Source organism: Anabrus simplex, chromosome 4, assembly GCF_040414725.1.
Source record: "Anabrus simplex isolate iqAnaSimp1 chromosome 4, ASM4041472v1, whole genome shotgun sequence".
In the NCBI taxonomy this organism is placed as follows: domain Eukaryota; kingdom Metazoa; phylum Arthropoda; class Insecta; order Orthoptera; family Tettigoniidae; genus Anabrus; species Anabrus simplex.
In genome coordinates, this window is record NC_090268.1 from 166,116,860 (window position 1) to 166,141,655 (window position 24,796).

General features: G+C 36.7%; 1 protein-coding gene across 1 annotated transcript in view; it reads right to left on the reverse strand.

The window, feature by feature from the left end:
- LOC136871743 (endoplasmic reticulum transmembrane helix translocase) overlaps positions 1 to 24,796 on the reverse strand; it is a 211,353-nt gene that overhangs the window by 134,064 nt on the left and 52,493 nt on the right. The window contains exon 4 of the mRNA XM_067145292.2: positions 14,688 to 14,916. Within this exon, the coding sequence (XP_067001393.2) occupies positions 14,688 to 14,916 (229 nt within the window). The remainder of the gene's footprint in view (positions 1 to 14,687; positions 14,917 to 24,796) is intronic.

The window sequence follows — 24,796 nt, forward strand, 5'->3', positions numbered from 1 at the left end:
AAGCTATCCGACTTGACATGTTTATTTTTTTAATTTTTTTTTTTTTGCTAGGGGCTTTACGTCGCACTGACACAGATCTTATGGCGACGATGGGATAGGAATAGCCTAGGAGTTGGAAGGAAGCGGCCGTGGCCTTAATTAAGGTACAGCCCCAGCATTTGCCTGGTGTGAAAATGGGAAACCACGGAAAACCATCTTCAGGGCTGCCGATAGTGGGATTCGAACCCCCTATCTCCCGGATGCTGACGTGTTTATGAATACAAAAATTGTTTAATTCAACCAACAGCGGACACACCCTTTCTACATAGAAAAAGGATATGCAAGAGAATCGCGCTTCGTAGTACAGTACAAAAGTGACGCGGAAGAAACAAGAAGTCAAGTAAAGAAGAAACAGACTCTAGCAAAAAACTTTTCTTCAGGATCATAACACTAAAAAATATTTTAGTTTTTTATACAAGTGATTTTATTAAGCCTTCGGGACTTAAAATGAAACCAAAGACATTCTAGTCCATAGATAGTATTTTTAATTTATTTTAAGATTAACGTCCTAGTAACAACTGCCCCCCCCCCCAACCCATACGTCCCTTACCAACACCAGTTTTTTAATGTCATCTATGTGATTGTTGTATGCTGTTTTTTATCTAAGCTTTTATGTAAGCAGCTGATGATGATCGCAAAGCAACTGAAACATGTCCTGATATTATTAATGTTTTTATAGCAGCCAAAGGCTAAATAAAAAGAAAGGTATCGATTAGGTGGAAACATTTTTCATATATTGATTAGATTACATTATCGATACGGCAATGAAGTGGATAGTTTGTAAAAAATGAATTATAGTGCCAACTTTTAAATGTTAGTGGTAGGTCTTGATCATAACTGCGAATACTTATTAATTTAAGTAACAGATATACTAAAATATGAAGTGTTATGGTTATGTTGACATATGTGATAAGTGTATATCGATTTAACGTACCTATCTACACGGAAAGTCTAGTCAGCTATGAACTGGGAGATATTGGGAAGAATACATGTATTACAGAACATAGTTGAGTTTTAAGAGGAAACCAGATCGACATACATGACCGTACCTACTTGATTAATAAGAAATGGATCCTACTTGGAATATGAGTAAATTATAGAAAATATATCGTCGAGCGAAAGTTGTATCGTAACAAATATAATATTAAAGGGAAGAGTAATGATATGTTATATATATGAAGAATGAGACCCTTACACTAAATGGGAAAGGTGACCTAGAAAACATTTTAAAAGAAGAAAGAAGAATCCTGAGGAAAATTCTCGGCCCCCGAAAAACAGAAGATGGATACAGACTAAGGTCACGCAAAGTGACAGAAGAGCTTTCCAACATTGCAGCAGACATCCACAAAAGACGTCTGAAATTTTATGGGCACGTTTGCAGACTGCCGGCAAGTAGACTGACACACAAGATTCTCACCTACATAGAACATTTAAAAAATATTCCATGGGTACTGGAAGTGAAGAAGGATCTGGAAAAAGCCCATATGGACTCAACTGACACCGCGGACAGAAACCTCTACAGGAAAAAAATTAATGGATGGAAAGTGCAACCAGAGAACGAAGTGAAAAAGAAGACTGGAGCAAAGTGGACAGAAGAACGAAAAAGGATCAACGGAGAAAGGATAAGAGCTGTTTGGCAACTCAGAAAACAGAATCGTTAAGAGCTTTGCGTGATCCATTGGGTCCATACGCACATAATAATAATAACAATAATAATAATAATAATAATAATAATAATAATAATAATAATAATATGAAGAATGATTAATAAGAAGAGATGGATTCGAATTATATGATAATAGAGATGTTGAGATGTAATGTTTATTTCGTCGAGAGGTTATGAGAAAGAAGTTGTTATGAATTCGGATGATACATGTTGGTTGACGATCGTATTTGAAATGAATATCGCAGGGTTAGGTCATGTTGAGATGAACGTAATAGCAAGAGACCAGCTGATTCAATGACGATTTGTGACATATTGTAACAGAATATGAGTAGTTATTGAACTTCATATGCTTAGTGGTGTAGATGTAGGGATTTATGTCAAGAATTATCGTCTTATAGAGAATCACTCTTTCCCTAGCAAACAATGGATTGATGTATTGAGTTAAATTGAATTAATGGCACAGCGGTATATGAAATAAGATTAAATTATAACTGATGGTAGGATAATATATATATTTGGGACAATTTCTCAGTGTATATATTAATGGAATATTTAATGAGAGGTTTATTTGGCCTGTTTATGATTGCCAATGTTGCAAATGAGTTAATATAGCAGTGATATATAAATATTTTAATTTTAGCGATATTTTAAGTGTATGGCAACAGCTATTAGCCATAATAATGAAACTTATTGAATATCTCGATTCTAATAACTCAAGAATGTAAACAACAAGAAGACCCAACATGAAATTTTTCCCTTAATGAATAAAAATGAAGATAAAAACCTTGTGTACGGACTACCCAAAGATCAATTATGAATTTACTAGGAATCTGATCAATTTGTGAGCATTTAATTTTTTTCAATGGGCACATTGTTCACATAGTAAAACTAACTTTTCGTCAGTTGAGTTGAATTACGAGTTTGGAAGTTGTGTGATAATATTAATTAACTGCGTAAAGCGACTTTTGGCATTTTAATGATTGTATTATCAGAAGAGACCCCATTTCACCTATGTTATCAACAGAAAGCAATGTAAATAATGTGTTGAATGATTATTAAGTATCCTTTTTCTTTTCTCTACAGATTATAATTTCATTTCATTTTTATCGTAATTAGCATGCTAATAAACTAGTGTAAGAATTATTTAGAATTATTATTTTTGGAAAATAGGATAAGATACGTAGCAATAAGGCATTATAGTCGTGGATGGTAGGAATTAATTCACATCGTATGTCGAATGGAGGCGTCCACCGGCAGAGTTTGTTTAATGAATAATATTTAGAGGACGTGCCCATATTCTTCTTCGGAACCTACGATATACTAACATATTAATGAAGAGATGAATTTCTTACCTGAGATGCTACCAGGACTTTATCCTTACGCCTACATGGACGCAGGTGGGGTGGATTTGCAGTGACCATTGCCATGCACAAAGCTTTATTAAATTCACTGGTAGAAGTCGAAGAAGGTTACAGCGCCTCTTGTGTAAATACTTGTTCCGGTATTCGCTTTACGTCGCACCGACACAGATAGGTCTATATAAAATCAGCTTCATGGTCCGTATCGCACATAAACAGATTCACAACGAAGTATTTTATATTTTCTACCTTGTCAATACACTAAATTGCTTAAGGCAACTTACTGGTTAAAAGTGGTACATGTTTCGTATATTATTATATTACTGTATATGAAATATGAATGTTTCATCTTAACACTGTTATGTGGCTGAAGATGTTGATAATATACGAAACGTACCACTTTTAACCAATAAGCTGCCTTAAGCAATTTAGTGTATCGACAAGGTGGAAAATAAAAAAATACTTAGTTGTGAACAGATAGGTCTTACGGCAACGATGGAATGGCTGATGATGTTCGCTACTACATGTCCCATTTAAGATACTTCATGATTATACTAAAATCCAATGAGTATATTGTAATGTATTGAATAGGTGGTTGTAATAAAAAATTAATTTTAATTTTAATTTTTAATACTGTACTACGCTGCTGATCTAACAGTCCAAAGTTACAGAGCTGGAATGACCAGGCCGCAGACAGCCGTGAACACTCCTTTGCCCTTATTCCTGTAAACGTGCAAACTCCAATCAGTACCTCAGTGTACGGATCGAATAGCTGGAATACTATGATGAAACACTGTGTTATGTACCAGTAATATCAGAAAATGTATGAACCAGAGGAATGACATGCTATAGAAGAGAGTTATCTAACTCAATAGCTACTTCGCGCCAATATTCAGGCAGGCTGTTATACTCTATACGCAGCAGTAATCCCATCTATTGGGGATGAGTGGCACCAGAAGACAAAGCACATCACAACAAACAATGGTCAATAAAATGTTATTGTTGATCAATTTGATGAGCTTTCTATATTGTAGGCCTTTACACCTAGTTTGTTTTTTTCAAGTCGCCTTACGTCGCACCGACACAGACAGGTCTTATGGCGACGATGGGACAGGAATGAGCTAGGAGTGGGAAGGAAGCGGCCGTGGCCTTAACCCCTTAACGAGGGTTGACGCCTAACAACTGTCGCACGAGTATTGGGTTTGACGCCTTTAGGCGTTCTTGTATTTCTAAATGTGTTCTTACGTAGGGTCAGCTGCCTATAGGCGCCTGGCTATTCTTATGACATCTACTATCGTAATTTACAACTAATTCCATTAATATCAGATGTGATTATTGCTGTCCTATTCATTTTTATCCGGTTTCACGCCAGTCGGGTAGTTCGCGCATAGGCGGCAGTCCGACAGCTGTCTCGTGTTGCCTCGTACGGTCCGCGCCAAATTCTTCGTAAAGAATGTATTTGTGTATATGTACAGTGAAATTACTAAATTTGCGAGTTGTTATTGTTACGATACAGTTGTTCTGCGAACTCCATTGTCCATGTTCTGATAATTTTTTTTTTAAACTGGTCTATATATGGTGGTAAACTGTTCCGTGTGACGTGAACATGGCTTGGTTAAGAAAGACGTTGAATTATCTGAGAACCTGTCTACTGCTGTGAGGAATGTGACTCGGCACTATGTGCTTGCCCGCGCTTCCGTATTTACCACACTGTGCACAATTTCTGAATGACCTATGAACCAGAAAGTATGTAGAACCTATTGATGCATATCTGAAAACTTGAAAAATGTCATCATAATAATGAAAGGAACACTTCTTATATTCACTTTTGTATGAACACACTGTACATATATGTATATATTTACGGGTTTACAAGAAAAGCGGTAATAATATAATGCTATTGAATTTCTACTATATCACTAATAATTTAAATAAATCAAGTAAAATATATTTTTCTGTTGAGTGTCCGACTCGTTGGCTGAATGGTCAGCGTACTGGCCTTCGGTTCAGAGGGTCCTGGGTTCGATTCCCGGCAGGGTCGGGAATTTTAACCATCATTGGTTAATTTCTCTGGCACGGGGGCTGGGTGTATGTGCTGTCTTCATCATCATTTCATCCTCATCACGACGCGCAGGTTGCCTACAGGCGTCAAATCAAAAAGACCTGCACCTGGCGAGCCGAACATGTCCTCGGACACTCCTGACGCTAAAAGCCATACGCCATTTCATTTCTGTTGAGTATTTACATCTGCCGTACGCTACTGTACCCATTCCTAAAGTGCACATTGCGCTGAATAATTACTCACTGGCTGATTGACATTATGAAACTATTCCCCAGTTAAGGGGTTAATTAAGGTACAGCCCCAGCATTTGCCTGGTGTGAACATGGGAAACCATGGAAAACCATCTTCAGGGCTGCCGACAGTGGGGTTCAAACCCACTATCTCCCGAATACTGGATACTGGCCGCAACTAAGCGACTGCAGCTATCGAGCTCGGTCACATTTATTTTTCTTCCAACTCTGTGATATTAGGGCAACTAATGTAAAGTGAGTGCTCCTTCCTTTCGTGACTCCCTCTTGTCTTATTATTCAAGCGATTGTTCCTTTAAGACTTTTTTTCTCATTTTTATAATTATCTTCACAATCTTCCTTATCGATATGGACCAATGACCACGCGTTTTTACACCTTAAGACAATCATGACAAAATCCATCACCAATTAACATGGTTGGACAATGCCGTATAATCCTGAATACCACCCGTCACCGAATAAGACCCGCGCCCTAAATTAGAGACGGCAAAATACGGAAAAAATAAAAAAATCAAATAACTTATATACCTATTTAATTTTCTTCAAATATACCAAAATATAAATTCAAAAAGCTTACAATTAATAAAATCACAAAAATCATAAATAAAATCTGTCCAATACTCGGATCATTCACAATTCACAGTCGCCATCTGAAGTTTCACCATAGGAACTTTCGTCGCTGACATCTTTCCACATTTCTTCAAACTGTTGGACACTAGATTGTTGGGAATGCGTGCCCATGCGGTCTTGATCCAGCTGCATATTAGTCCCAGTTCAGGCCTCTTCACTCAGCCGGTTGGTGTTAAACGTGTGATCACCATCAGACATCCATTCGGTGTACAATGGTTTCATTGCAGTTTTGAAAGGCCGGTTCACGCACACATACAACGGCTGTAGAATAGAAGTGAGTCCACAGGGAATTATTGTAAGATCGGTTTTTCCTTTTCTCATCATATCTTTTACGGCGTCAGTTGTATGTCCTCGGTAACTGTCCAACGTGAGCATGTTTCGTTTTTGTAACAAAGCTCCCGGGCAATGTTGCTAAACGCACTTCACCCAGTCCTCAACTAACGCACTGTCCATCCAGACGGGTTCGCGTGCTCTAACAATAACACCGGACAGCAAGTTTCCTTTCCGAAGTGTTCTCCTTTTCAGAACCACATATGGAGGGAGTTTGGTTCCATCCGCTAATACACACAACATTACCGTGCATCGTTGCTTTTTGTTACCATCTGTTGTGATGGTTACACTTTTAGAACCTTTCGTATCCACTGTATTTTCCAACGGCATTTCAAAATAGAAAGGTGTCTGGTCAGCATTCCCAATTTGCAACAGCAAATAAGAATTTTGCTTCCTCAAATGAATAATGTGACGCTGAAAGGCCGTTAATTTTTTTTCATACGCCCCAGGGAGACGTGAAATAGTCATACTGTCCCCGTCAAATTTGGAGATATTTAGTATATTTCCAACAAGCGGATATTAAAAATTTTATTTTCTGCCTGGAGCTGTAACTTGTCATTTGAGAAGTAGTGTGGCGAGCTGAAAACAAGTTTTTTTTGTCATTCAGAGGGGCGACGTACTGATCGAGCTTCGACCAAGGCCAAGGCAAATCACGTGACGTGTTCATGCACTACCTGCCACGCACGAACGAAAGACAGTTTGGTTCCAGAATAGTCTGAGCCAATTAAAGGAGACCTGATGACCAATTACAGTTCTCGTTGGAATACACGCCTCCCAAGCCGAGAATATAAAAAGCCTCGTTCCGAGCAAATCACTCTCTGACTGTTCTACTCTGCTCTGCTCTGAATGTTCTATTCTACACTGCATTCTGCAGATTCTGCATTCTCTGTACTTGCTACGACCACGTGGAGGAGTAATTTTCAGCGCAAGCAGACGCCCGTTCTGCCAACAATTTAGTGAACTAATTAGCTAACTAATACGGAGTAAAAATCATCTCAAAATCCAAGTTAAATGTGACTATCTAGAAGAATAATCAAAATTCTGCATGTGTTTGTGCCCATATTTATTCTTGCCATCTCAGTTACAGCTTACGTCCGGAACTTAACCGACGTCGTCTTGAAAGCTGCAGTACACCAACATGGATAATTCTACAATCATCTGCAACTCAACTTCATCGAGGGACATCGACGACCAAGTCTCCATGGATCTCTAAAATGTGAGGAGTCTCTGGTCACGGGAAGGAAACTGACCGGGGAAATGCTGGAATGATTGACTGCTGCCTGGGATCAAACCTCATCTAAACTTGAGTACCACTTAATTCAATTACTGTCTCATCTTTTGTAAAACTAGAGGTCTTTCTTCTTTAAATCGTAGAGCTATTAGTTTTGTTGTAGTTAGAAGCATTTCATTTTTCTTAAGGTGTCGTGGTAGACGAGTCACATGTGTGAATGAAATTTTGAACCTGTTAGAGTAGACATGTAGTTTGTCTTTGGATGATTTCCCGTGCTTATGAGCTAAATATCTAAAAATCACTGACCACGCGATAAATCTACTTTTGTGTAATGTTGAAAGTTATCGGACTTGAATTTACGTGTACATTTTGTGAGATAGGGTCGAACCTAGTGTCTTTTCAAGATCACTTGCATTCCTTAGGATCAAGTCATCTGATTTTATGATATTTCACGAGGATCAGTAGATGTAATAATCACTTGATTAATAATAAAAATACATAATACATAGTGAAAAAATTAACTCATTTATTTCTGCTTGCATTGAACATTAATATAATTCTTCCATTCTTAAGTCCAAGTTGAAGCTCCAATCGAATTTTACTGTACATATTTTATGTGGAACACCATTCGACTAAATGTTTGTTTACCTTTTTAATGTGTCAAACATGGCTACATAACTTCAATGAATTGACTGGTCAAAAAGTTATAATATTACAGAATTAAGCCTACAATCAAATTTCACTATAGGCCCTAATTATATATTACAAGAACAAAATTTCTTTTAACAAATTAACCGTTTAATTAGAAATATTAAGGTGTACACTTCATAGAATAATGACCATTTCCATTTTACTTACCTTTTATTTGTGTATATGTATATATATATACTATTTTAATCATATAATGTATATTTTTAATCCACCATTGTAATCACACCATAAGAATCATGACCTATACTTGTCTTTGTTTAATTATTCTCGGCTGATGATGACAGGGAATCTGTCGAAACCGGTACCGAATGTACAAAAGTTGTGATGTTTTAACTGTTATGTAAAATTTTCACACAATATATAGTATTGAAAAGGTGGAACTTATTGTCCTTTGTTTGATGTAAATCTTGTTTCAATACGGAACCTAAATATGAAATTCTTAACGTTAAATAAAAATGACTAAAGATCAGGTAAAAGAGAATTAAACGCTCGTGAGCCATAACTTTACAGTAGATTCCTTATATGTGAGATTGAATGTGCTCTGTTTATGAAGTGTCTGGAATATGACCAATCCTGCGGGATATTTGTTATGTAATTGAGTTATTGGATGAGTTATTTATGATGATTGACTTGTTCTTGTGTTATTGGGAGCGCAAGATAAATTATAATTATTGGAGCACGTGTTGCGCGTGTATTTCATGGACAGGGAATAATAATAATAATGCGATTGAGGCTCACGGACGCGACAGTTTCAACTTATCACCCATGCGCTGGTAGTGATTATGGATTTTATTGAAATCTTCGATTATAATTTCATAAGTTAGATGATTTCCATCTGTATGAGAAGCATATTCTTAACCAACTGATATCCCTAACTTCGATCACTAGTCACTATTAATGATAAAAATAATTTCTGTACACAAATTATCTCCTACTGGATATGACGTGACCTGACCATTCTATAAAGTCAAAAGTAAACTTGCAGGAACAGGATTCGATGTAAATAATGTATATAAAATACGTGTTTCCCAGTATGAATGAGTGTGTGTAAATATGTGTATTTTTCTTGTATCATGTTTATTCTATTTAACTAGATCTGGTCGTGTGCTTGTGACAACGCAGATTACATTCATCATTGTGTGTTACCTTACGAAGTAATTTTCGTTCCCTTAAGGAAAAATTTGATAAGTTTAAGTCGAGGAAGACTAGGAAAGGATTTATTTTTGTTGATGAACGTGATTTAAAAGGAAAGATCATCTCGTTATTTTCACAAAGGCAATCGATTTGTAAAGTAAACTATTAATTAACTAGCCCACACGTGGATAACAAAGTTTTCTAACACAATTATATTTGAATTTTGAAATATTTAAAAATTAATTTAAAACATAAATGCCATGCAAAGATCCGAAGTAGATGTTCATTAGCTGCATAATTACTTTGAATTTTGGTGAAAATGAGTCACAATAATTAATTGAAAAATAATTATTTGGAGTGTTAATGACAATTGCTAAGTGAATGATGCAGTGAGAAATTAATTAGAAACACGATTGTGTGATGGTGAAGGACGTGTTAATTAAATAAGGAGAGATTGATTATTATAATAATAATAATTAATTTTGAAGTTTTGAAATTAATTTCGATTTTCTATTAAAGCTTATACTGGTGTTATTGACCAATGGTAAATACTTTAAATGATAAAACTTAGTAGAATTCAACTTAAACCACGTGTTGAGGCTACTTTAAAGTCATGAAGCCTTTAACTACTTTGTTGTAAAAATATCAGCAAGACAGTTATCGAGTTATTTTGTGAACCTCTTTGTTAAGTTTTTTGAATTTCTTTCAGCCGAATATTTTGATTTTTAAAAGGCGGTAGGCCTAATTTTTCTTTGATTTTCGTTACAGAATAGTAAGGCTGTCCATTAAGAAATACGTGCTTCTCAAAGACTGAGGAAGAAATGGATGTTGTGAAAGTTCAATGTAAAAGAAATAATATCAGCGAGAATATTTTTATTTGTGATTTGGTTGTGTTAATAAATGTCAGAGTGTTGTTTTAAAATTTATTTTTCTGGCTTGGTCAGCAACCCTTCTTTCCCTTAAATGCCTCTAGAAAACAATAGCCAATAAACGAACGGTCCCCGTTGGGATCTCTCACTCACTGGCTGGGCTTTGCTAGGCAATAATGGGGGCAGTACGTCTCCGAATGCACAATCCCTTTCTCCGATAAAAGTTTCGGATCCACTTGCAGTAAAGCCCTGTGTTTTGAGTTCTTTTGAGATCTCTAGTGCTTTCAATTGACACATTTCACTAGAAACACCCTCACGTTTTTCTGTCACAAATTTGTGGAATTGTTCTTCAATTTCTGGAAACACTGCACTCTGTCCGCAGAACGCTCTATGATCGCCGTTACTTTTTAGAAGTTTCTCCTTCTTCCGCCAATCACGAATACACGATTCGTCAATATCGTACTTTCTGCCAAATGTAAGGTACGATTGACATATATTTCAGCTTCACTTACAACTTTAAGTTTCTCACGCACAGTAAATGAACGCAGACGCTGTTTTGAATCCATCGCTTACTACTGAGACAGCACTTTCACGGGACAGATACGGAACTCGAATGTGAGCGAGGTAGACTTCCGTAAACAACAGACTCGACTCTCGCAAAGTATGATATCCCGCGAGATCAGGTATTCGTGTAACCACCATGACAGCAACATTTGTGAAACAAATGACGATCGAGCATCCGCAGCAGCGGCTTTCATATTTACCCATATTCTTTATTTACAGTATTTCATTACCTTACATTTCGCATTTACATGCCACTGTAACCGTATTGAGAAAAATCATCTTGTTTTCTAGAATGCATCTAAAACACAATAAGACCTGAATGCCCGTTTACATGTGGTATATTGAGTACGGTAACCGTATTCAAATCTATTTCAATACTCCATGAAAACGTAGTATTTACGAGAATGAACAGCTTGAATACGACCCGCACCCAAGATTTAGAACCAATATTTTGGGAAAAAAAAGTGCGGGTGGTATTCGGGATTATACGGTATTTCTATGCCAGCAATGCTCAGCGTAAATATGGACTAAGCAACAAAAGTCTATATTCAGCTAAATTCATTAATTCCTTTTAAAACAATAATCATCATTCACTACCAATCTTGTCATAGTCGGTACTGTAAAACTGAATAAGACAAATGATCGGATATCATATTCTCTATAACTTTTATTACGTACTACTTTTAGATAGGACCAATAACACAGGTAATTAAAAAATAAAAATTAGGCGCCTTACCCTACACTACCATTTCAACCAGAGTGAATAAAATTATTTATAGCCTACACTGTAGTTCCTTATTCTCCGACTTAACATACCGATTTTCATTAAATTCTGTCAACCCATTTTCTCATGGCTCGGTGGTGATATGGACTTAACAACAAAAATCAAAATTCATGAATATCTCTCTTATCATAGCCAGTACAGTAAAAATGTATAAGACATTAACGATCGGAAATTAAATTTTATAAAACTTTAGTTTTGTAGTACTTATCGACAGGACCACTAATATAAATATTCAATAAATGAATTTTAGGCCTTTCCCCTAAACTACTATTTCACTCAGCGTGAATAAAATTTTTTTTTTGCTACTTGCTTTATGTCGCACCGACACAGACAGGTCTTATGGCGACGACGGGACAGGAAAGGGCTAGGAGTGGGAAGGAAGCGGCCGTGGCCTTAACTAAGGTACAGCCCCAGCATTCGCCTGGTGTGAAAATGGGAAACCACGGAAAATCATCTTCAGGGCTGCCGATAGTGGGGTTCGAACCTACTATCTCATGAATACTGGATACTGGCCGCACTTATCCGACTGCAGCTATCGAGCTCGGTGTGAATAAAATTATTTATGGCCTTGTAGCGACTTATTCCCCGACTTTACATACAGATTTTCATTCAATTATCTTCAGCTGTTTTCTCGTGATGTATGTACATACATACAGATAGAAATTACGGAAAATTAAAAAGTGCACTTCCTTGTTCCGACCGATACAGAAATACCATTCTTTTCAAATTCTGAGCAATATACAGACAAACAGATAAAATAAGAGTTTTGTCTGTACATTGCTCAGAATTTGAAAAGAATGGTATTTCTGTATCGGTCATGTCCACAGTAACAAGAAAATGCATTTTTTACTTTTCCGTAATTTCTGTCTGTCTGTATGTATGTACACGCATCACGAGAAAACGGCTGAAGAGAATTTAATGAAAATCGGAATTTAAAGTCGGGTGATGAACCGCTACAATCTAGGCTATAAATTATTTTAATCACGCTGAGTGAAATGGTAGTTTAGGGGAAGGCCTAAAATTTAATTCTCAAATATTTATGTTATTAGTGGTGGTGTCTTAATGAAAATCGCTAGATAAAGATGGGAAATAATTTGCTACGATATAGGCTATACACGCTGAGAAAAACGGTAGTTTAGGGGAAGGCCTAAAATTTAATTGTCAAATATTTATTTTATTAGTGGTCGTATCTTCACGAAAATTGGTATGGAAAGTCGGGGAATAGGTCGCTCTAATCTAGGCTATCAGTAACGTTATTCGCACTGAGTGAAATGGTAGTTTAGGGGAAGGCCTGAAATGTAATCTATATTATGTAAAATAAGAGTTATGTCTGTACATTGCTCAGAATTTGAAAAGAATGGTATTTCTGCATCAGTCATATCCATAGTAACAAGGAAATATACTTTTTACTTTTCCGTAATTTCTGTCTGTCTGTCTGTATGTATGTGCACGCATCACGAGAAAACGGCTGAAGAGAATTTAATAAAAATCGGTATGTAAAGTCGGGGGATGAGCCGCTATAATCTAGGCTATAAATCATTTTATTCACGCTGAGTGAAATGGTAATTTAGGGGAAGGCCTTAAATTTAATTATCGAATATTTATATTATTAGCAGTCCTATCGATAAAGAATATATAACTAAAGTTATATAGAATTCAATTTCCAATCATTTATGTCATACATTTTTACCGTACCGGCTATGATAACGCAGATATTCATGAATTTGTATTTTTGTTGCTAAGTCCATATCAACGCCGAGCCACGAGAAAATGGGTTAACAGAATTTAATGAAAACCGCTATATAGAGTCGGGGAATAAGAAACTACAGTCTAAGCTGTAAATAATTTTATTTTCCCGAGATGAAATGGTAGTTTAGGGGAAGGCGCCTGAAATTTAATTTTTAAATACCGGTACCTATGTTATTGGTCCTATCGAAAAGTACGATACTACATAACAAAAATTATAGACAATACAATTTCCAATCATTAATGTTTCATTCAGTTTTACTGTACCGAGTATGATAAGAGTGGTATTTCAGAAGGCCTACAATATCCAAGGCGCATAACACTGATCAACAATAACTTTACATTGACCATTGTTTGCTGTGATGTTGTTCGTTTCTTATGGTGCCGCTCAACTCCAATAGATGGGATTACTACTGCGTACCGCGTATAACAGCCCGACTGAACATTGGCGGGAAATAGCTAGGAAGTTGGAAAACCTTCTTTAGCATGCCACTCCTCTGGTTCATACATTTTCCAATACTGCAGGTACGTAACACACTGGTTCATCATCGTATTCGAGCTATTCAATCCCTGCTCTGAGGCAATGATTGGAATGAGTAGTGTGCATATTTAATGGAATAATGGCAGAGGAGTGTTGATGGCAGTCTGCAACCTGGTTGTTCCAGCTCTGAAACTTTGGACTGTTAGAACGGCACCATAGTACTGTTTGTTGAAAGTGAGAAAGTGTGCGGTTTTTCATTTGATTGAGTATTTTATATGATAACACTGCTTTCAATCGCTACATTCCTACTGACGTTTTTGTAATGACCTATGTTGAATTCAGTTAGGAAAACCACCAAGTCAGTCTTTCTGAGAATCCCGTAGCGAAGCACGGGTACATCAGCTAGTATTATATAGATTTCTTACCGGACTATCATGATACAGCTTAAGTTGCTGTTGCCTAGCAACAATGTGTCCATTAAGTCGATCCAATCTTGGTGCGGCTTTGCAATTAAATTAATTACATAAAATTACTCATCATAAAAAACTACCCATCGGATTTTGTTCAAACCACTTCCTAAACCATCTCAGGAGTAATACTGTAAGAACTGTGAAATTTTCAGCAATACCGGTCCAATAGTTTTGGAGCCTATTTGTGACACACACACAAAGTTTCACTTTTATATAGAGAGTAAGCAAACTGATTTCAAGACATTTAAATCCTGTTACACTAGGGTTCTAAGACTGTCAAAGGAGTAACATTTTTGAGGCAACTGACAGGAAGATGAAAAGAAAACAACTAAGACACTTATGTTCAGAAGTCTCAAGTACATACCTGGATCATATAGGGTTTGTTGCCCATCTTACGAATTTCTGCCATATTCCGCAGTTGCTGCTGTACCAAGGTGCACTCAAATAGGATGAGCATCACCAATGTAAAGAGTGAGTAGTACCAGTATTTATCGAGGCACCATAATGCCACACACAGCACTTGAAACACAAAGAACGGTGCTGTGGCTCGTTCTTTGAAGAGTTCCATAAACTCTGGTACAACCATATCAAGCCTGGGGGAAAAACAAAAAAATTAAAAATTAACTAACACAAGTTGTACAACACAAATTGTGAGAACCTAACAAAAGTTGATGAACAATTAGATGGAATATTACTAGGCTCGGAGTAAAAGATAATTTGAATATTAATAATAATTATATCACCAGAAGATCATCGCTAGCTAAGCAATAAATAATATTTAATATCTTGGTGACAAAAAACATCTAAAACTCTTTAAATCTAGTGAAAATGTCACTAAAATGGAAAGTCTGCTTATGAGTATATACAATAAACAATGTTCATTGCTAGGAAGTTTGGTAATGGCTAATTCTAATTTTGTTACTGTTGTAATGAGATCATTAAGATGGGAAGCAATTGGCCAGTTGTGTTTTGGGTTTCTGCTCAACATTTTGGATTCCTTCTCATTCAGTGTTACGTCGGTTAAGTTAATGATAGGTGGGTGGAAATTATGTATGATGTCAGTGTTCGAACGTTGCACTTTGACATGGTAGTTTTTGTTTTTTAAATATACACTATTTATTACTAAAAGTACATAATACAAAGATCGAAACAAGATGTTTGTTAGGTTAGAACAAAAGAATAGAATATAAAACTCAGAGAAAATATGGAACAAACAACATGAGTCAAGGAGTTTAATAGTTCATGAATCACTGGCCGCCACATACTGCTCCCTCCCCAGTGATGTGGAAAAATCTGCTTGGGAAACGCACCGTGCGACCAGAATGTGTAATCCACTTGCTGGACTGATGGCTATCCCCAGGGTTGATCACAGAGCTGGATTAAACCAGTGTTGACAAGTCGACTCAGGTGGTGTAGGTTACATGTTACGCAGTAGAAAGGCTCGTTTAAGTCTGTCGATTGAGACTGTCTGTTGACCATGGGGCATTTCTAGAATGAAGTTCTTTTCAGAACGTTTCATTACAAGATACGGACCATTGTAAATCGGTTGGAGAGGTTTTCTAACTGCATCCTGTCTGAAGAAGACGTGAGAAGTAGTCATAAGTTCCGGGTGGCTGAAGATAGATTTTGCAGAGTGATGTCGAATGTTGATTGGCTTCAGTGAGGCTATGTGCTGCCTCAGGTTGAAGACAAAAGAAGGAATGTTGCAGGCCAACGGTGTTGAATCAAAGGAATCAACTGGAAGTTGACTGTAACACCGAGAGTCATTTCTGCTGGAGTGACATTGTACAAAGGAATCGCATATGCACGGATGCCCATTAAGATGGTAGGTAAGTTGTTGACCCAGTCATCTGAGGAGCGAGCTCTTAAGGCAGCCTTGAGATTGCGATGCCAATGTTCGATTTTCCCATTGGAAGCGGGATGATAAGCAGTAGTTTTTATGTGGTATATTGCCAAAGCTCTTGTGAGGTGAGTGAACAACTGGCAATCAAACTATCGTCCTCTGGCAGTGGTGATGAATTTAGGGACATCGAAACATGCAATCCATGATGACAAGAGAGTAATTGCAACAGATTCTGCAGTAATGTCTTTTAGTGGTACTGCTTCTGGCCAACGTGTGAATCTATCTTTGTAAGTAGGTATGTAGAGCCTTGAGAACAAGGTAGTGGCCCTACTATGTCCACATGAATGTGAGAGAAGCGATCACTGACTTGACTGAAAGTTCCGATAGCACTATTTTTTGTGTTTGAAAACTTCTGCTCTTTGACAAGGAATGCACATTTTTGCCCACAGTTTTATATCTCATTTCATTGAAGGCCAAACAAAGCGCTGTTGTATTAAATCCACTGTTCATTTGATGCCGGGGTGAGCTAAGTCACGCAATGCATGGAAAAGCTTCTCTCTGTAGGACAGCGGGATGTATGGTCTGAGTTTCTCTGTAGAATTATCATAAACCAACTTAGATCCATCAGATAAAACCATGGTGGTGAATTTCAATGAACTGGTTTCTGATTTTTTAATATATTCCGATTCTGTATCATTCTGTGACTTAGCTATATCTTCGTATGAAATACTTGTTGGCAACGTAATATCTGCAATCCTAGAGCATGTGTCAGCAGAGATATATCTAATATCCATAGTGAACTGTGCAAGAAAATCAAGGTGTCCCTGTTCGCTAGGTGTCGCTTTGTCCACGCTTTGTCTGAAAGCAAATGATAATGGTTTGCGGTCTGAAAATATGGTGAACTGCCTGCCCTCTAGCAGATATCTGAAATGTTTCACAGCACAATAGGCAGCTAACAATTCACGATCGTAGGTGCTATAATTGCGTTGAGTGTCAGAGACACTTCGAAAAGAATGCGAGTGGTTCTGACGTCTCCCCCCACCTCAGCTGCTGTAGCGAGGCTCCTATGGCATAGTCCGAAGCATCAGCCATTACGATTAAGGGCAGATCAGGTGATGGGTGAGAAAGCAAGGCTGCATCTTTCAACTTGGTGAACGATGCATCTGCTATGTGATTCCACGCAACTGGACAGTTATCTTTCTTCTTCGCATTTTTTCAAAGATCAAAATAAGGGTTCTTGAGTTTCTGCAGTGTGTGGTAAAGAACGTCGGTAGAAATTCACAAGTCCCAAAAATCGTCCAAAGTTCTGCTACTACTGTACTGCTTTACTCTGTCCACAAGAGGTGAAACTCCTCGGTTTGACACAAGATAACCCAGAAATGAAATTTCTTTTTCACCAAAAATGCACTTTCCTGCATGGATATTAAGATGTTCATTTAAGCGTTCAACAAAAAGCTTCAGCATGAAAATGATGTCTCCTGAAACATTAACTAAAATATATATATTTCTAAAATTGTTAAGAAGGAAATGAAGCTATGCGAGTCTTCAAATTCTACTTGGAGCTAAACCTAGAGAGGGCTTGCAAGTATTTAGGCCTATATTTATTATTATTTATTATTTACATATTTTACGCCCACATTGGAGCACTGAAATCAATACATTTGAGTTAATTTCTTCTTCTTCTTCTCCCAGAACTTTTTCATCCTCTCCGACCTGGAAGCCCTTTGTGTGTCCGATATAGTATATTGTTTCCGTTCAACTACTTTTAGTTTGAGACTTATGCTTTTGTTCTTCAAAATCCTCTTCTCTTTTCTGTCTTTGATTTGTTGCCGAGTTATACCCAATTCTTCCAAATCGTCTTGAACTTCTTTGAACCAATTATTATTGATTTTATTCTTCAAAAAGTAATCGAATAGTTGTTTCAATATCCTGGTGTCTGCTAATCTTGATATGTGACAGAAAAAGGAAATTCTTCTTTTACGCATTGTAGATATTATTGATTCACATTCACGATAGACAATGTTGTTAGGCAACAATCTCCACTGTCCATCAACTTGGTGTTTTTTATTAATAATTGTTCTAAGAATTCTTCTCTCAGTTTTCTGTAATTTGTCTGTTGTAGATTTTACATTTAATTTGAATAAAGTTTCACTAGCATAGGTTGCCTCTGGTTTAACTATGGAATTATAGTGTTTCAGCTTAGCGTTTATCGAAAGAGATTTTTTTTTATAGGTTGGCCAGGTAAGTCTTTGTGCTTGTTTAAATTTAGTTGTTCTGTGTTCTATTGCTTCTTTTTCATTTGTGTTCCATGTTATTATTTCCCCAAGATATTTGAATTTCTGAACAATTTTAATCTCTTTATTACTGTTCAGCTGAATAACTGGTAAATCAACTTTAAAAGTTGGCATCATTTCTGTTTTTTCAAATGAAATTTGTAATCCCATTTTTTTAGCTATAATTTCTAGTTGTTCAATTTGAAATTTAGCCTCTTCTATTGTATTTGCAAGTAATGCTAAATCGTCCGCAAAAGCAAGGCAGTTGAGTTTAATATTTCTACCGATCTTGATAGTTGGTTGGCATTTCTTGTTCCATTCACGCATAACCTTCTCCAATGCACAATTAAATAACAATGGTGAAAGTCCGTCTCCTTGTCGAAGTCCAGTTCTTATAGTGAATGATTCTGATAATTCACCTCTAAATTTAACTTTTGCCTTCGTATTTTTAAAAGTCATATTAATGAGGTTAACAAGTTTTTGATGTAAGCCAAATTCTTTAAGGCTTTTTAATAATGAGTCACGATGAATACTGTCGTATGCTTTTTTAAAATCTACAAACGTGATGACCAGACCCTTACTTCGAACTCTTTGGTGCTTCATTATCCATTTTAAACTAATGATTTGATCTGGACAGCTTCTACCTGGTCGAAATCCTCCCTGATATTCTCCAAGTTCTTGGTCGAGTTGTTCTTGGATTCTTGTGTATATAATCTTGGATAAAATCTTGTATGTAATATCAAGTAAGGATATCCCCCGATAATTATTTGGATCGGAGCGATCACCTTTCTTGTGCAGCGGGTGGATTATCGCTGTATTCCATTCCTCAGGAAGCTTCTCCGTGTTCCAAATATCAATGATGTATTTATGTAGGTTTTGAATAGTCTGATCATTAGCATTCTTCCATATTTCTGCTACTATTTGATTCTCTCCTGCTGCTTTGTAGTTTTTAAGTGCATTAATTGCCGTTTTCACTTCATTGTAAACTGGTGGTATAATCTTTTGTAATGGAGTTTTATTTTTTGGGTTAGGATCAAATTCTAAATGTTCCACAGGATCCTCACAATTAAGTAACTCTTTAAAGTATTCTGCAAGAATGTTAGCATTATCCTGATTATTGTGTGCCATTTTACCATTTTTATTTCTTAACATAAGTGTGGGAGGGGTAAATTTAGATTGATATTGCTTGAATGTTTTGTAATAGTCTCTTGTTTTATGCTGATTGAATGTTTCTTCTATAGTGCTAAGCATTTCCTTTTGATAATTCCTTTTAATTGTCCTAATTTCTTTAGCTGTTTGTCTTCTGGCATTAATTAGTTCTTCTCGAGATTTTTCCGTTTTCCTCTGTTGATCATTTATCCATGCCTTGTGTCTTGCTTGAATTGCTTTGTCACATTCCTCGTTCCACCACGCATGTTTCTTTCTCCTTTTGATTGGGGCAATTTCTTCAGCTATGGTTTTAAGTTTGTTGATCATTGTCTCTAATTTGTCATTTAAAGGTGTTTTGGATCTCTCTAAATATATTTTATTATTTATTAAGTAACTGGGATCATAATTTCTCCTTGCTTTGAGATGATTATGTTTGTGTTTCCTTTTTGGTGTTAACTTGATTTTTATTTTTGAGATATAATGATCCGAGTCAATGTCTACCCCACGGAGGACTCTGACATTATAAATTTCTTTATGATAATCTTTATCCATGGCAACATGATCAATCTGAAACTCTCCCAATTTTACGTTAGGGCATTTCCATGTCATAAGTTTATGTGGTCGCCTCATGAATCTGGTGGTTTCCAAAACGAGTCTATGATCTGCACAAAGTTCAATTAATCTTTGGCCATTTTTGTTCGTTAATTTATGAGCTGGCCATTTTCCTACAACTGTGCGATACTTCTTTTCTCTGCCTATTTTAGCATTGAAATCTCCAAGTAAGATTTTTATATGCTCATCAGGGATCTTCGCTAATATGTAATCAAGTTCCTCCCAAAAGTTTTCAACTCCTTCTCTATCTTTATTGTTTTTGTCATTTGTTGGTGCATGGACATTTATTAAAGTATAAGTTTTATTCCCTACTTTAATTGTTAGAAGTGCCATCCTCGAAGATTTTGAAGAAAATTCTTCAATTGAGTCTATTATGCTACTATGAACAAGAAAACCTACACCAAATTGAGGGACATTCTTCATTACTCTTTCTCCTGGAGGTCCTTTGTAGAGACGATAACCTCCTGATTCAATTGGGTCCTGGTCTGTGTTCCTAAGTTCTTGTAAAGCCATTATTAAAATCCTATGTTGGTCCATCACATCAGTTAAATGTTTCAACTTGCCCACCTTACTTAGTGAATTAATGTTTAATGTTGCAAAGTATGAAAATTTTCCTGATTTGTTGAACTTAAGTCTCTTCTTACATTGTTGGGTTAGTCCACTGTCTGTCAGCTGTCTGTCGATTGTCTGTTGGGCTTCCAGGCGCTCCGATTCGCCTAGGTCTTCTACTTGACACCCCACCGATTCCGAGTGGTGTCTTTGTGCAGATCCTTGTTGTTGTTTGTCCACACCGGTGGATTTATTCATTAGAAGACTCATCATCATTGATTGTCTGATCTCTCGATCGAAACATTTCTGACCAAGGTCAGGCTTTACAATTCCAGATGTGATCTGGAAAGGTGATTAATGAAGTATGAATTGGTGATGAATGAAGTGCTACAAGTTCATCCTAGTTGTTCAGGACTGGGAGTAGGCATTTCCTCCATACTCCGCATATGTTATGGTTTTCCCGCCAATACTCGGGTAGCTGATTGCAGTGGTTTCCCACTGGGCGATGGGGTCGCCACATCCCTACGCCAATTTAGGCCTATAATAATAATAATAATAATAATAATAATAATAATAATAATAATAATAATAATAATAATAATAATAATAATAATAATGTTATTTGGTTTACGCCCGACTAACTACTTTTTTGGCTTTCGGAGATGTCGAAGTACCAGAATTTAGTACCGCAGGAGTTCTTTTACGTGCCAGTAAATCTACCGACACGAGGGTGACATATTTGAGCACCTTCAAATAACACCGGACTGAGCCAGAATCAAACCTACCAAGTTGGGGCCAGAAGGCCAGCGCCTCAACAGTCTGAGCAACTGAGCCTGGCTATTTAGTTAGGCCTATTAAAGATTCCTCCAACTTCCACCAAACCTGAACGCACTTTTTCAGCAGCTGCATATATGTACAACAAATTGAGAAGCAGATTCGGTGATAAGACAACGGACGCGTTATTTCTCGGATCATATTTTCACAATTCAAATTAGAATGTTCCTATTAGATTAGTTTTCTTTTTATTTAAGAGAAATGTGACTGATTAATATTATTTTTAAATGCTTTTTGCTAAGAAACTTACTACCTACAGTGGAACCTCGATATCTTGAATCACCTCGGGAGCTAAATTTTATTTCGAGTTACTGAAATTTCTAGATCTAGAGATCACTGCTTTTGAGCATGTATAGCACATAATTAAATCATGGGCTTATACTGAATATATTTGTAACAGTATTTAAAAATATACAAACTCTATTTTATGGCATCACTTTAATTATAACCCTTATTATAGTTAATTTTTAGAAGATGGGATATAGTACATACAGTGTGAAACAAGAAACATACCACCGTTAACACCTTTGGAAAAAAATCTGTTAGTCTCTTCTGCTTGTTACTGTTAATAATAATAATGTTATTTGCTTTACGTCCCTCTAACTACTTTTTAAGGTCTTCGGAGACGCCAAGGTGCCGGAATTTAGTCCCACAGGAGTTCTTTTACGTGCCAGTAAATCTACCGACACGGGGCTGTCGTATTTGAGCACCTTCAAATACCACCGGACTGAGCCAGGATCGAACCTGCCAAGTTGGGGTTAGAAGGCCAGCGCCTTAACCGTCTGAGCCACTCAGCCCGGCGCTTGTTACTGTTAACCTTTCCTGCCTTCACATTGAAACTTCTTGTCAATACCACACAGCCGAGATTCGTAAATGGAGCTGGTCTTCCGCGACTTCGGGGGTTGCTTTCGTATGTGATCAGTAATTAATTCACTTGTTGCAAGTGATAAATATCATTATGGATCCGTATTGAAGATACTATACCGTAGGATGCTAGTTAGTTTATTAATAATATCACCTATTCAACACATTAAATACATTTTAATGTATTGATAATATTAACATATAATATACAGTATTGAATTTATGGACCTTCTCATCCTTGTTGTTGCATGAAAGTCTTCTATTGGTCAATGTTTTTTTCTTTTTCCTTTACAATTTGCTTTATGCCGCACTGAAACAGACTGGTCTTAATTCACTCCCGAGAAACAGCAAGGTTTCGCCTATTTTCCAATCACTAGAAGTTTTAGTTTTTCTGTTCCTGTCATATTCGCTCCCAGCATCATTGTAACATTTTCTTTACTTAACTATTCCTCACAAACCACAAATGCCGTATTGCACAGTTAATGTTGCACAAAATTCGAGGTACTTTTTGCTTCGAGGGAGGAAATGTTTGCGTTGAGAAATCGAGAAATTTGTGTAGCCGAATTTCGAGTAATAGAGAAATAAATACACTTGAAGAATAGGACAAATGCCCAGGAAATTCAAGTTACTTCGAGATACTCAAAATTCGAGTAATGGACGTTAGAGATATCGAGGTTCGACTGTACTTACAATGATATGAAATGACCCTCCTCACCCATAACCAAGACTATGATTTTCTTAAAAGAAAAAGCAACACATGTGCAAGAGACATCAATTTTAATGGACTCGTGTAACCACAACATATTTCATCAATGCTTTAAGACATGCCAGTAGTATTATATTAGGTGTTGGTGTTTTCAAGTTACATTTAATGTTCTTTTCCATTTATAATTTAACGCTGAAGATGACCCAATTCAAGAGTCTAAACTAGTCTCGATGTAAGAAATAATATTAAAATATAATATACAGCATTGAACAGGTAGACCTTCTCATCCTTGTACATGGTACCTAATTACTATGTTGTTACATGAAAGTCGTCTATCTGGTCAATTTTAATTTCTTCTTTTACAATTTGCTTAATGCCGCACTGAAACAGATAGGTCTTATGGCGATGACGGGATGGGAAAGGTTTAGGATGGGAAGGAAGCGGCCGTGGCCTTAATTAAGGTACAGCCCCGGTAATTGCCTAGTGTGAAAATGGGAAACCATGGGAAACCTTGGAAAACCATCTTCAGGGCTGCCGATAGTGGGATTCAAACCCACTATCTCCCGGATGCAAGCTCACAGTGTACCGGGCGAGTTGGTTAGGGGCACGCAGCTGTGAGCTCGCATCCGGGAGATAGTTCGTATCCCAGTCAGCAGCCCTGAAAATGGTTTTCTCTGGTTTCCCATTTCCACACCAGGCAAATGCTGGGGCTGTACCTTAATTAAAGCCACGGGCACTTCCTTCCCATTCCTAGGCCTTTCCTGTTCCATTGTTGCCATAAGACCTATTTGTGTCGGTGCGACGTAAAGCAAATAGCAAAAAAAATTTTTTTGTTAATTTTCGAAGTTTATTTGCGTAGTTTCTTACATAAAGATTTTTCAATTCAAGTAAGTTTAAAGAGTTCTCACTGATTCTTGAAAAAGGATAACTAACAGAGACCGAGTGATTTTAAATCTGGTTAGTGTGACCAAGTCTGATTAGTTAGTGATTAGATTAAGGTGTATACCACAAAATATTTTTTTTTGTCTAAATTTTTATTTTTGACTACAGAACAGATTTCTGTAAGATTTTCTAATTTTTTATTTGTAACTCTCAATACCAGAATAATTCCGGTGTTGACTAAGTATAATCCTGAAATTCTGGGATTGGAAATAAGGACCTGGATAGAATTCTCTAGTTCTGTGGTACATTACTGTATTTAAATGGAAGATAAATTGTGGATTATTGTGCTTTGATAATAGCATGTCAACCAGTATGAATTACAGTAATGAAAATTGCTCCTTGGTTTTCTTTACAACAGATTCTTTATAATTGCTTAGCAACAACGTAAAAATGTAATAATCCATACTAATTGCAATTTAGCATTACATAAAAGCAATCAAATTTTAAAATTAGTTGCATGTTAGCAACATTTCTCAGACCTGTAAATGTCAACACATTGAGCGGGAGACTCACTCGTTCCGGTAAATCTCATGCTCTCACGCGCTGAAACAGAAATGCCAAGCATTTCGCCTGCTGAGGAATGTAAGTTTGTAATTTAATTCTTAGTTTATTTATTTATTTATTTATTTATTTATTTTCAGTCCAATTTCACTGTCTCTGACTGTGTAACTTTTTTGATGATTACTAATAAATAAAATCAT